Genomic DNA, 15,243 nt, shown 5'->3' on the forward strand with positions numbered 1-15,243 from the left:
AGCCTTACGGGTGAACGCTATGATCGCCTGGCTACCTCACAGCCATTTGTCAACTTGAACCCAAACTGAGGGTCCGGGTTCGATTCCCAATATGGATACTATACGGCAAATACAATTTGTAAAATTCTGTTATCGCGTCCATGTTGATCCAACGCGTGGACCCATTCACTTGGGGTGATTGTATTACCTTGGGAGGCGGTGGGGTAGCCTAGTGGTTAAAACGTTCTCTCGTCACGCTGAGGACTCAGGTTCGATTTCCCATATGAGGAAAGACCATTTCTGGTGATATTGCTGAAATATTGCAAAAAGCGGCAAAAGATTCGCCCATTCACTCATCGAATTTGTGAGAGAACAGCTGGAGATATATTGTTCTGCTGCAGGTCACACAATACGTGAAATACATATTTAAGAGAATATATACACTTTATTAATACGTATTTTACTATGTACAATATACAAACAAACTAGTTTAACACAGATGGTTCAGGAATTATTGCAGACAATACAAGAATTATGTACTATTGCTTATCAAAGTTGATTTCAATCATGTTTTATATACATTTAATGTTATTTCGAAGCTAGGAACATGGACACCAGTCAGACAAGTGTCTTCATTCCGTTGCCCTGATCACAAGACTACGAGGAACTTCATACACTTTTGTAATGATAACGCTGATCAATTGTCATCATTTCAGTTCCGAAACATTGTTTTGTTAACAAGATGATAGCACAGAGCAAATACAGTCGAACGTTTAGCGAACAACTTTACATTCATATCAAAGTATAACGAAAACAAAATCTCTACTCAAGTATAAACACAATCATCACTGTCAGTTTCGGTTGTCCATTTTCCTGATGTGTTTCTTTACAAGCATTTTCATTTTCTTTTCAGCGTTGTTCGATACTTAGCAACTTTTGAGACAAATAAATTACATTCCTGGTCAAAAATTTATATTTTCAACGAAAAAGAGTCACAGAAAACAAAATGGCTGCCACGAGAAAGCTCGAGACTGTAATGGCGGCACTTCCGCCTTTTGTGTTATCCCCGCCGCCTGGAATTTCCTTAGTGACAATATGAGGTTTCTCGGGTGTAGTGACAACTGGTCTGGGAGTGGTGTGCATTGTGGGTGGGGTAGTGGCCGCCTGGCACATCTGTCGAAGACCTGCCTGGAATGATGGCTCCTGAAGACAAGGCTGGGGGAGAATGGTACACTCAGCTTGGTTCCTCAGATTTGTCTCGGAAGCCGCACATGTTCCCCTGAAGGCCTGGAGCTCGCAGTTCACCTGGCTTAGTCGCACTCTGTATAAAAGAAATCATATTATAGACACAATGAAAAGAAAGCGATTTTTATTCCTTTAGGTATATTATTTACAGAAACGTTTAATAACACAAAAAACGCAGGATAATTTCGACAATTCTTCCACAGTGTACCTTTGGCAAGGGCAAAGTCAGAGTTGTAGTGTTGGAAAACTATTTGCTGGCTAATTTAATTTGTAGATAAACCGTTAGGGTTCGTGAACATCTCAGTTATATGTGAGTGAGTGAATTTTGTTTTACGCCGAGTCTGGACCAGACAATCCAGTGAGTAACAGCATGAGTATCGACCTGTGCAATTTGGAAACGATGACATGTGTCAACCAAGTCAGCGAGCCTGACCATCCGATTCCGTTAGTTGCATCTTACCACAAACATAGTCGCCTTTTATGGCAAGCTTGGGTTACCGAAGGCCTGTTCTATCCAGGACCTTCACTGATCTCCGGGTTATATGTAAGTTTTGTTCCGATTTTGCATGTTCTTCTGGAAATCAGGATGCACTCGCCATTGTATGTGATAGTGATTCATTCATTAAACTTGGATCACAATAACACAAAGAACTCGAGTGAGTGAGTTTAGTTTTACGCCGCTTAGCAATATTCCAGCAATATCACGGCGGACGCCAGAAATGGGCTTCACACACTGTACCCATGTTCGGAATCGAACCCGGTCATCAGCGTGACAAGCGAGCGCTTTAACCACTAGGCTACCCTATTTTGATTATGGGTGAGGTTCGAAACGTATATTTTTGCATTCCATGCAAGATTCTAATTTTATGGTTAGTGACTGAGAACAAGTGAAAGAGTAAGCAGTTTTACGCCGCTTTCAGCAATATTCCAGGCAGGGGACAACAGATATGGGTGAGGCTGAGAGTAATGACAAGATCAACGCATACATACCCGCAGAGTCTGAGGACAAACTGTGATGGGGTTACAGATCCTGTTTCCATACGACCAATCACAACTTCTCTCAGTTGAGTGAAGGTCTGCTGTGCGCACGTGGCAATGCCTTGGTTTTGAGTGAAGAAACACTGGAAGGCACTCAGATAGGCTGAAAAACACATGTGACATTTAGTGAGTGAGTGAGTGAGTTTAGTTTTACGCCACACTCAGCAATATTCCAATATGGCGACCCGCGTCAACCCGACAGTATCTTATTGTCATCTATTTTGCAATCTTTTGCTTGGTTTCGGGCTATCATTTTATTCGGAACCAATAACTTCCAGGCATATCCTAGCTCGACTGGCTAGCAAAATGTGTAAACTGTTTCACTCACTCACTCACTCACTCAAACACTCACTCACCCATTCACACCCTCAAGATTTAGACAACGGCAAAAACCGTCAAAGCATGTTGACATCCACAATATTGCAACGATAAATTCCATACGCCTTTGTGAAGGCTGGGTTGCTGATTTGAATGACGATAAAACATTTAACTCACTGTCTCTTTCTCTGCACAGGAGATTGGCAGTTCTCTCCATAGCCACAATATCGATGCCCATCTCATACAATCTGGGTAGAGTAGTGGGACAGCTCTGTCCGACTTGCTTTAAACACGTAAACAACTGCTGACGAACTCTGAAAAATAACATTATTTCATCTATTAAACATTCTTTACGCCAGTAAATAGCATTTATAACCAGCAAGCATCCAGGACTTAGTCCATGTTTACACTTTTTTGTATAGTGGTATATTTGATGAATGAGTATGTAGTGAACTACGCGAGTGTTAGAGAAATACAATGCTATACACTGTTTCAGTTGATGAATTATAATTTCTCTCTAGCTCGAAGTATGTAAAAATTTACACTGTCTCTGAAACGGCCCCTCCAAATCCGAAAGTATCCCCAAACAGAACGTTCAACAAATCCTACCTACTGACACATTCTTTTAATATCGCTTAACAGAGCCTTCCATACTTCACCAGTCTGTGGTACAGACAGCGAGAGCAGACATACGGCATTACACTGGGGTTACAAAAGAAGTGGGCGTTGAATATTTTCCACATTCAACATCCACGAGTTTTGTGATCTATTTGATTCAACCAGGACGGAAAAAAGTGTGATCCATGATGAAAAGCGGACGATGCCGAATGCAACCCAAACGAAACGGAGATTACTCTGCCACGACTTTCTAGATGAAAGAAACAGTTGAAATATTACATAAAAAATAATACTTATCCCCAGGATACGGAAACTGAATTTCAATTGTCAACAAACCCGGTGTTTTGTTTGACTGATATGTTTGGATAGAAACTGCTTGAATGGAATTATGATTTTAACTTAAGATATCGTGGTAGAAACGGAGTGAGTGAGTTTAGTTTTCGCCACACTCAGCAATATTCCAGCTATATGACAGCGGTCAGTAAATAATCGAGTCTAGACCAGACAATCCAGTGATCAACAATATGAGCATCGATCTGCGCAATTGGGAACCGATGACATGTGTCAACCAAGTCAGCGAGTCTGACCACCCGATCCCGTTAGTGGCCTCTTACGACAAGCATAGTCACCTTTTATGGCAAGCATGGGTTGCTGAAGGCCTATTCTACCCCGGACCTTTCTGACGTCACTATCGTTGAACAACATGGTTTGGTTACACAGCACTCGTTCTATAAGCTTCAAGTGGTTACGGAACGCCTGTTTCAAATGACCACCATTATCTCATAAAGTTCCACTTGTGGTTGTTAAAACACAGGAGGTAAAACACATACCCGCAGAAGCGCTCTGTTTCGGCGCTAGTGTTGCCAATGAAGGAGAACTTGTCCCCTGTCATGGAGGTGTTCAGAGTTCTGTCTGGGTTGATCTGGGCTGACACAAAACACCCAGACAAACTTTGCATCGCGTTCCTTTCACAAGCTGAAGCAGAAAATATCAGCTGCAAATCACCCACTTTCAGTTTTGAGTGAATAAGGTTCGCGTCTCTTTTAGCAATATTACAATAACATCATAGTAGTGGGGTACAAGAAATGGGCTTCATGCACTGTACTGTCAAAACATTAGACATCTCATAATATTTCTTGTTTTGCATTAGACTGCTAACTCTATCACTCCCGATTTGTGAAACTGTGTATCTCGTGTAAACATTTCATAATTATCCATTTTTAATTTATTGACCAGTTTCTTGATTAAACATCTTTTAAAATATCTATTTTCTTTTGATTACTATCAAAATAATATGCATTTTGTAATATAGACCCCGGGCTTAAGTATGGTTAAAAATATTTCGGTGATTTTCAGTATTTAAGCCAGGGGTTTAAATACCGGAATTCCCTGTATCTGGCACTTACGCTCCATGCAGAGTTGTTCTAGAATCATCAAGAGTGATCTCCCGCTTGTATCAATCATGGTGACTTCATCTGCAGTGCATGTTGCATTGGTGAACTGGGCCTTCAGTTGTAATACACAGGGGATAATGAAATCCAGATCGGCCGGCCTACAAGGAAAACATTTCTGTATTAATACATCTGCCCAAATACATTACAGTGACGCAAAAGGCTAAATGAAAATCAACTGGAACACCCAATAGCATTGACAAGTGAGGCGATGCAGTCAGGAGAATCAAAACTATGAGCGCTTCGTTACACAGTCGCAGCTCGCCGAAACTGTTACGGGTTCGTTCACCCAAAGGATGGTAGCGTTACGATTGTCATAAATGTCTGAACGCTGCGATCGCTTTGTGAAATTGTGCCATTGTGCTCGTTTCACGTACGCTACGACACACTCGCCCCTTTCCGTAACCGCTATTCGGCTTGTTCCGGAATAAGACGAGTTGGTCACGAAAGGCTACGACAGTCCTAACTCAACGATAAAGTATGGGAGTTACGATTTTGCTTGTCAGGTACAATGCGACGCTCTTGGTACTGTGTGTAAAGCTGAGACGAAAACGTAGTGGTTTTAGGGTTACCCAAAATTTTGTTCTTTTAAGTGGTAGTCCCCTTCAAAAGTTGTAACTCCACTGAAGTGAGACGATATTTTCTCTAATCACATTTTTAAAAACTTGCTAAGGACAAAAATTGGAATTGCATGCGCGTTTTGTTTTATCTCACCAAGTTGTAGAACCAGAAATCAGACAGAACCAAGGGAAAGGTTGAAGTTTGGTTCATCATGTTTTCTCACGATTCGATTACTTACAGAACGCCATCATATAGCTGGAATATTGCTGAGTGTGGCGTAAGATTAAACTCACTTACCCACTCATCCTGTTTTCAATCCTTGATTCCTTTTCAGTTATGTAAACTTTATAAACTTTATTTAAATCCCGGCCACCAGTACACCCAATACACTGTATGTATTTGGTATGTATCTGTTTGGGGTGTTGTTACATACCTGCAGACTTTCGTCCTGTAGGCGGGGACAGTTTCCCCGGGGGGTAGACTCCCGGATACGTTCTGGGTGATGAGAAACAACACTCCCTGGAAGTCCAGCCCCCTCGGGTCAAAACATCGTGGACTGAGTTGCTGGTCAAAGCTCTGCATACATTGGCCGCCCTGGGGTGGTTGCTGCTGAGCTAATACGATAGACACCAGGGATATGGCGACTGAAAAATAGAATGAATTAAAACAACTATTTATTTAACTGTATATATATACAGCAAACGTCCATTTCTTAAATGTCAAGGGGCGGTGTGGTAGCCTAGTGGTTAAAGCGTTCGCTCGTCACGCCGAAGACCCGGGTTCGATTACCCACATGGGTATAATGTGTGAGGCCATTTTCTGGTGTCCCCCGCCGTGATATCGCTGCAATATTGCTAAAAGCGGCGTAAAACGAAACTCACTCACTCTTAAGTGTCAAAGAAACTGCGATGGAACTTCATCTGTCATTCAATCAGGACTGTCACATGACACCATCAAAACGTCATCCACTGTTTCATTTCAGATAGCTTCAGCTTATTTACAGACTATAATATGTACTATTTTTAACGGTTAAGTAAACTAATGTCCCCAAATTCTAGGAATCACAGTTAACGAAAATATGTTACTAAGGAATAGTTAAACTGAAACACCGGGGACCACAAATGATTTCATCGTAACCAAACCCGATGGGTACTGGGTTTATCTCAGGAAGCAAGCGTTAAATGTCTGTATATTAAAACCACTGGTTAAACAGAATCCATGACGGTTGCCAGGTTTATCGCGTTGAAATTTTAATTACATTACAGATTACAATATTTCGTAATATTTCCTCCCATTTAACATTGCAATATGATAATTTCTGTGTGATTGCCTGTGTAAACAAATTCCAAATTATTCCTTTCACTCATAAATTGTCGAACGGTAATTTTTAGATATTGTTTTTACATTTTGATTATTTTTTTCAAGCAATATGTACATTTAATTATTTCTGGTGGCTAGGTTCTCTTCAGAATACTTTCATATTCATGTCAATATGCGACAATTCTACAAGTGGCAAAAATATGCGTTACAAAATAGGGCGTTGATGCTTATACAGTAAGTCGTCTTTATGGTGAGAATCAATTTGTCTACTCCGTATTAATTACATGTGTAATCATGCCCCCCAGCAATCTATCAGCATGATCAACGATGTTGCCCCTGGCCACTTAACCCGGTAGTGCGTTCAATGTGCAAGGATGTCGTGACGTCGCGACAGGACAAGCAATGAGTAGGCAAATTTTAAATTTTCAGATTTTTTTTAAAGTTTAGTTTTAATTTCTAACAAACCTGAAGTAATACGGAACTATTTCAAAAGGAAAAACTAACCTTAAACTGATATTGTTTTTATAAAATACGAAAGTGAAGAAATGGAGGACACAGTTGACTCGAGTGAGTGAGTGAGTTAAATTTGAACGGTATTTCAAACAAAGGCCGGTAGCGTAGTTGAGGGGTAAAGCGTTTGATCGTCACGATGATGCCTGGGTTCGATTCCCACATGGGTAAAGTGAGGCCCATTTCTGGTGTTCCTCGCCGTGATATTGCTGGAACATTTCTATAAGTGACGTAAAATCATACTTATTGAATTGATGCCGGTCTCAGGCGTCTATGTGTGAAATGACTGGAACATTGCCAGTTATGCCGTAAGACCATGTTTACTCACTCACAGAGGATGAGTGTCACAAGTGTCTTGTTTTGCCAGGACAGGAATCACAAACCAGGACGAATGAGGAAAACTAGACCCAAAGGTAACAGGATCCTGACTAGCCTAAGGGACGCGACTCTTCACAACGATATGTGCCCACCCTTTCCCCAACATGATCAAGAACAGGAATGAGAACATTACCATGCGTATTTTAGGATATGTTCATTCGAAAACATTTTTTGGTCTAAATAGTTGTCCATGTTCTTGAAAATCCATTTTGTCCAAATAGGTTTGTTCATGTTCTTGAAAAATTAGTTTAGTCCAGTATTTGTTCATCTTCTTTAAAATTCGTCTTGTTCATGTTCTTGAAAATTCGCTTTGTCCAAATAGTTTTGTTCATGATCATAAAAATTTAGTTTTGTCCAATATTTGTTCACGCTCTTGAAAATTCGTTTAGTTCATGTTCTTGAAAATTCGTTTTATTCAAATAGGCTTGTTCATGTTCTCAAAAGAATAAATTTTTTCAGTATTTCCTTGTGTTCTTGAAAATCCGCTTTGTTAAAATAGTTTTGTTTATGTACTTAAAAATACGTTTAAGTTCAATTTTAACCCCGATTAACTTTTCATCTTGATTATTAAATAATATTAACGTATACATTATCCATGTCCTGGTGTCGTTAGGTATGCTTTTTATGTCATCATCGACATTAGATTTTCTGTATTTTCCAATTCCATACAGTTTTATGAACAGTGCTGACCACTGTTTGTAAGTACGTCGTCGGCGACTTCGAAATAGATAAGCATAATTCCTATTTGAAAAATATAGGAATTAAGTGGTCGCGTTGATATCATTCATCAATGTAATTTCTCCGCGTAATATGGACTCTGAACCACCCGAACTAAAGATAGGAATGTACCCACTGTTAGTTTCTACAGCAAATGTCAAATCACCCCTGATCTGAATCACATATACACTGAATTCGAAAACTAACATAACTAAGATTAATAAGATCATTAAGAAAAATGGTATAAATGTCATATCAATGCCTAATGCAGGTTACAGAGACAGAAGAAAGTCGATGGCATACAGTCTGTTATTTTCAATGTAGTTACCTTGTTTTAAACATTCGGAAATTTTCTGAACGATTGAAAGGTACTTATTTTTCGACAGTATGCAACATGTTCTGATGTCGTATCTAATCGCGACTCATAGTTGAATTCGTAAGCTCAGTGTTCTTCATGCTAATACTCAATGCAGTTCAGTTCTTGAACAGAAGATATTTTTCAAGCAAGAAATTTACTCAAGACAAAAAAAGATACAGAAACTTAAAAGAACTTGATTAAACTTTCAAACACTCACATGAAGTCAGTAGTTTAGAAAATTACGTTACTTGTAGAAGTTATAGGAACATTCTATACGAAAAGAATGAGTTTATCAATGATAATGTTATTCAAAACTTTTGAGAATCCTAAAAGATAAGCCTCATTAAAGGATGTCACACTCAAACAGATTTTCACTCTCTAAATCCAAATACAAGATCCCAGGATACAGACACTGAATATGAAGCAAAATAAACTCGCTGTACTCACCAAGTGCAAATCCCAGAAATCCCATTGTCGTTTTCATGATGATGTGCTTGTGTTCTATGCTTGTGATACAACTAACCTGTGTTCTATGCTTGCACCAACGAAATGAGTCTGCATATATAGCCAGGGACCATTTTGACTTAAAGCGCTGACGTTATTACTCATAGCTCTGACGAAGTTCACATGTGGGTGCAGTCACGTGATGTCAGCGGAAGAATACAAGATGGCCGCTGGGTAAGTGATTGATTAACGAGTTGTCAAACACTGAAGCTCCGATCTATATGAATCGAAAACGGATGGTCCTTAGGGGAGTGCAGCGTGTACGGTCAGTCCCAAAACAAGGAACGTTTCCTCAGGGCCCACTTGATTTGTTTCGGTAATGCTTTAAACTTACTTTATCAGCTTGAAGGTGTGTCCAGCAATGAGGATAATCAATGTAGCTTTGCGTAATTAGTTGTTTATTCTCACTGACCACCCTTTGATGTAAAAGATAAAGTGTTTAATTGCTTCCTCATTTACGAAAACGGGGCACCAGTGATAGTAGCATCTACAGGTAGGTTCCCATCAATTTACTACATGGTTGTAAGTGAGATGTGAACTATGGATGCATTGTGTCTACTTCCGGAGTCTACTTGACCTTGAAGCTCTTTCTGGTTTCTGTTCCTTATATTGTTATCCAGCACCTAAACTGTTTACGTAATGCTATCAATTAGCAATTTCTACATACTATGAATGATGTGATATCGCTTCCTGCAGTAATAATTTTGGTACTGTGAAGACTTTGAAATCGATGCGCAAATAGTGATGAAGAAAGTACAGTTTGTATATATTTTCTGGACATATGTGACAAGTAGTTCGAATCTTGTGTTCAATTGAAACTCAAATGCATTAAAAGGTCCACCCGAACGATAAGCGTGTGTCCACAACCTCATAACGTCATCCGTCATTTATGAGTTAATGTCGAGCATGCTGCTAAACGATTGAGTGAGTAAGGTTTTACCCCACTGTTAGCAATATTCCTGCCATATCACGTCTGGGGACACCACAACTTGTAAACAACATGCACGTTACGACAGAAACATCTTAATAAAGCATGAACGGCAAAACATCCCACAGTTTCCCACGTTCTCAGGGTGTGATCCTCGAGTTTAAAGATAATTATTATGATCTCTGTTAACTGGTACTTACGTCAAGCGTGTTGACTCTGCTCATAGTACTGTTAGGATTTACTCGAATATCATTGTTTGCGTATGAACAAACCATGCACGTCTGCAAAATGCGGAACGTTTGTCGGCACGATGGAAGATGGGATCAATCATTGTCCAGGAGCCAAACTCACAGTCTGTGAGAATTATCAGGCTAAGAAACAAGCATCATCAAACGACGATGTTGACTGTTGGCCTCGTTTAAGGCATCCTCTGTCAATGACAAAAGTACACGATCCACTGATTCATAATGTTCCACGGAATCAAGTTATAAATGTGAATCAAATCTTCGGGATACTTCGCGTCAGTATGGGTTCGATTTGGCATCTAACAGACGATTTGGCACGTGTTGTGCCGCCCTTTACAAAAGGGCATATTGTCAACAGACGTCAGTGGCAAACACAATCTGGAAACTTGGGAAATCGCCTCTCTGATCTTGTGTCACGTTTTGAGATGAGTGCCTTGGCATACCTGGTCGTTTTTGACGACGTCGAAATGAAAGTGATACCAATGTCACAACAGTTATGGCGGTGGATCGGTTTTTGTGTGGGGTGACTGTGAGAATAACACTCACTGAAAGAAAGGTGACTGGACATCGGGACAACATACTGATATCCTTTGCCGTCCCGTTTGCAAGACGTGTTTCACCACCGGTTGCAACATGTTCTTACCTTGTTTTTGTATTATAATACCTCTATTAGTTGTTATTCCCGAGTATCCGCCTTTTGTGAAGAATTGCTGACTATATGTGAGTGAAGAGTTGTTGTTGCAGGTTTCTGATAAATACTGCCGACATCAAAGAAGAAATCATTGTAAGTTCCACGATAAGATCCCAGACGTGCGTTCACGAATCACTAGGTATAGTGACAACATCAATGTAAGTGAGAAAAGATCAAATTCCTATATTCTGACTTTGCTAATCTTATTCAAATCAATGAGGAAACGTGGAAAAGGAAGTTTGTCGTGATTCTGCAAATATGATTCATATGGGTTATTAAACAGGTCAGGAAAGAGGAGGCCACACAGAGATGCCAACCTCTACGATTTTATCGTAGTCGCTACGAAGTTTAACTTCAACCTACGCCAGTACGATTCCACTAGAAATTCTACGAAAATTGAATAAAATGCATTGAAATTCGGATATATTGACAAAAACATACATTTTCAAAGATGAAATACACTTTCGGACTTCACGTACCTTCCATTCATCAATTTTAATGACATATTTGAACTGGAATGATTGCAAATAACAAACGTAATTTTAGCGAAGCTGATTTGAATACCTTTGCGATTTGACACATTTAGTTCCAGTGGAAATAATTTAACCACGTGACCGTAATATCATTCATTTTTTCTCAGAATGCATCATGGTTTTGTCTATTTAGTTGACTACTAATTTTATGGTCAAAGTACTAATTTTGAACGTTGAAACTACTATTTGCAACACTTTGGGGTTGGCATCTTTGGGCCTTGAAATGGCCACTGATTTCATTTACAGCAGTTTACTCAGCCACCAAGACCTTGAAAATACCAACCTTTAGTGAAAATCGTGTGCAGATAGGAATGCCGTTTTCCTGTAGGATGCTCTTGCAGTGCAGCAATTACAAAAGTTGTAAAATCCAATAATTTGAAATGTCGGAAATCAGTTTGTATCAGACAACCCAAACTGTCTTTGTGTTTACTTTCTGTTTAAATTACGAATTCAGCTCTTTTGGTGTATCAATCAGTGTCTAATATCGGTAATAAGGGATGCTTTTGGTGAACCTAGCAATGTGTTTTATATAGATTTGTTTAAACCATGTACACCAAATAGAAAGATATTAACTTGAGATTTTAGATCAAGTCAAACGTTGTTAGAACTGATATGGGTTTGACACATTCCTCTCAGTTGACCGGGTGTGTTTTTGTTTATTTCACAAAACAAACATTTCTAGTATTACCCACAATGGCAATGATATGTAAGACCTAGTCAGTGCGAACAGCTGCAGACCTGTCATGTCACTGGGCTTGACTCTCGATGACAGTTGTACAGAATGGGCTTATGCCTGCTATTCGGTTGTGTCTTTTTCAGTTTGTTCTTTCCAACACTGATATTATGTAAGGACATGCAACGGGACTGATCAGAAAGAAAGTCACAGGAAAAAAATCACGGAAAAAAAGTCATTTTGGCTAGGTACAAAAATCACAGGAAAAAAGTCCTAATGATCAGTTTTATTAAATTCAATACGCTATGATAATTAATCGTGCATTTTAATAAAAGGATACATTCAAGCACTGAGATGTTTAATTCGATCATGGTAATTGATACAGGTTCACAGTTCTACTAGCTTTCAAAGATCAGAGATCACGTTGAAGGTTCCACCCAACCCCGTACAAGCAATCATCACAATAATACATTCAAGCACTGAGATGTTTAATTCGATAATGGTAATTGATACAGGTTCACAGTTCTACTAGCTTTCAACGATCAGTCAAAGATCAGATATCACGTTGAAGGTTCCACTCAATCCCTTACAAGCAATCATCACACAAAGTGGTTATAATGCTTTTATAACACTTACAAGCTACCCAGTAATTGCTATATTAGCAAAGCAGTGCCAAAGTAATATGCTAAGTAACTGATTAATTAAGAAACCGTTAATAGCGGGTGTTCTTTTTGCAACTTACAATCCACTTATATACATTTTAGCATTGTGACTTTTCCTATGTGAGTTTCTTTCCTGTGACTTTCTTTCCTTACTTTCTCAACAGGTTACATCTCTCTATTGATTTTTAAACCTCGTGCCTTGTCTATATTCAAGACAGCTTTAAAATCAAGATTTGAAATCGGTATGAAGATGCTTACAAAACGTTGGTCCATAGTTGGTACTGGCGAGATTTTAACACCAATAGGCAGGTGGCAGTTTTGGTAGGTAAAACTACTATCAAGTGAGTGAGTGAGTTTGAGCAATATTCCAGCAATACCACGGCGGGGGACACCTAAAATGGGCTTTGGATGTTGCTGGAATATTGCTACACACGGCGTAATACTATACTCATTCACGAACTATCTCCAGCTCTCACTGACATTTTTTAAATAAATAAGGATATCCTTGCGTTTGTTTGAAATGTGTTACGGATGAGCTTTTTCCCTGCATTAACAAGTACTCGAAGGATTTATTTTTTACAATTATTTTACTTTATTTTTTTGTGTTTATTTTTTTTATTAAAGAATAATTATAACAGCGAACAATGTCCTTTGGAACTTTCCTTCAATCTGCAAGGCAAGGACACATGTTTATTGTTTACAATACGCTTCATATGTAAATCGTTTTCAATGGCACAAACAGTGAGTGAGTATGGTTGTATGCAGAATCTAACAATATTCCAGCAATATCACGGCGGTGGGCACCAGAAATGGACTTCACACATAGTACCTATGTGGTGCTGGTCATTACTTATGTACTTCGAACTATCCCCCCCCCCCCCCCCCCCCCCCCCCCCCCCAGTCGACCCGTGAAGGTCCCGGGGTAGAATAGGCCTTCAGCAACCCATGCTTGCCATAAAAGGCGACTATGCTTGTCGTAAGAGGCGACTAACGGGATCGGGTGGTCAGGCTCGCTGACTTGGTTGACGCGTGTCATCGGTTCCCAATTGCGCAGATCGATGCTCATGTTGTTGATCACTGGATTGTCTGGTCCAGACTCGATTATGTACAGACCGCCGCCATATAGCTGTAATATTGCTGAGTGCGGCGTAAAACTAAACTCACTCACTCACTCACTCCTCCCCAGTCCCACAACCACTCAACCCCGACATCCTAATCAAATGTTTGGTCCTTAAAGATTTAAAAATTCCAGAACATTTAAAACATGTGATATTTCCTTGTCGCGAACACTCTCGATTTTCAATAATACTTTCATATTAATGTAAGCGTAAGTGATGACTAAAAGGATCGGGTTGTCAGGGCCTAGATTTTCGAAGCTCTCTTAGCGCTAAGACAGTCGTAAGTGCCATACATTAATATCAATTTACGACAATCTTAGCGCTAAGAGAGCTTCGAAAATCTATGCCCAGGTTCTGTGTCCACGGCCCGTCCTGCAAAGCGTTCGTAGAGCTACGACTGTCGTAAGTCTATGCTAAAGTATGGAATTTTAACGATCACCTTAGGGCGACCGTCGGTTTGTTGAACAGTGCCCATGATGACCGCTTTTCACTGCATTCCCACTGCGTGGACTGCGCTAATGGTGCAGATCATTGGCTTGTCTGGTCCAAACTCGATCATTTGACGAAAAAAGTTGCCACAATGATTCACTGTTATTACCATTGACTGTTGATTTATTGATATACGTACATGAATTGTTTTCACTTTCACTTAATTTTCACGATTTGCTTGTTTGATCCAATTAAACGGACGTCTCGCTATCCAGGCGATTTTCGAGTTAAACCAAAACGTCCGGATAAACGGGGTTCGACTGTATCTTGCTAGTTAAAGAGATCGCTATTTCATCACTATTTTGGCTTTTACCAACACTGGAATATTAGACAATAAGTTCACTGCCCAAATCATTTGATATAGTTCCTATAACGTAATTTACAAATGAAAGATAACTCTCTCGCGTTGACTTTACGTAAATTAATATGACTTGTCCGATGTTTTGTCAAAGTGAAAATCGAATGTTTCATGATACGTTCAGTGACATGTTACATTGGAGCTAATACAAATTGGTGCTGGTATTTATTATGTGAACGTTTGTTTGTTTGTTTATTGTTTAACGTTTGATATGCGAGCGATATGGCTGCAGTGTGAAACTAAGACCTGGGTCAAACAACCAGTGATCAACAGCATGAACATCAAACAATGTAACTGGACTACAATGACGTGTCAGTCGAGTCGGTCAACCGGACTACCCGATCCCGTTATGATTGCCGTTTTAAAAGCATGCAATACTGGAGGCCAAGTCCAACCCGTCCCTGCACAGGTATAATCATATTAACGCTTAGTTGGGTCTGTTATATATTGACAATACAAACATTATGGGAGTAAAATAAACGTTTGGTGAGCTGCAAGCTCAGTGTCAGAACCGATAGATATGTGGCACAAAATCACGTCACTGTCAGG

The 15,243-nt window shown here is 39.7% G+C and overlaps 1 protein-coding gene across 1 annotated transcript; it reads right to left on the reverse strand.

Moving 5' to 3' along the window:
• Positions 1-437: 437 nt before the first annotated feature.
• Positions 438-9,049, reverse strand: LOC137268407 (uncharacterized). The gene is made up of 7 exons (XM_067802974.1): positions 8,941-9,049; positions 5,644-5,854; positions 4,605-4,750; positions 4,029-4,173; positions 2,758-2,894; positions 2,215-2,365; positions 438-1,300 (listed from the first exon to the last, which is right to left on the reverse strand). Exons 1-7 carry the CDS (start codon positions 8,975-8,977, stop codon positions 958-960), a joined length of 1,170 nt encoding a protein of 389 aa, XP_067659075.1. The 5' UTR covers positions 8,978-9,049; the 3' UTR covers positions 438-957.
• Between the last annotated feature and the right edge of the window lie 6,194 nt (positions 9,050-15,243).

Source organism: Haliotis asinina, chromosome 16, assembly GCF_037392515.1.
Source record: "Haliotis asinina isolate JCU_RB_2024 chromosome 16, JCU_Hal_asi_v2, whole genome shotgun sequence".
Lineage (NCBI taxonomy): Eukaryota > Metazoa > Mollusca > Gastropoda > Lepetellida > Haliotidae > Haliotis > Haliotis asinina.

Bases quoted from the DNA above. Each gene is read 5' to 3' on its own strand.
- LOC137268407 (XM_067802974.1), bottom strand. From the start codon at position 8,977: ATGAAAACGACAATGGGATTTCTGGGATTTGCACTTG. The intron at 2,366-2,757 runs GTGAGTTAAATG...TGTGTTTTTCAG, and splicing joins CCTGTGCAGAGAAAGAGACA to CCTATCTGAGTGCCTTCCAG. The intron at 1,301-2,214 runs GTATGTATGCGT...TCTTTTATACAG, and splicing joins TTTGTCCTCAGACTCTGCGG to AGTGCGACTAAGCCAGGTGA.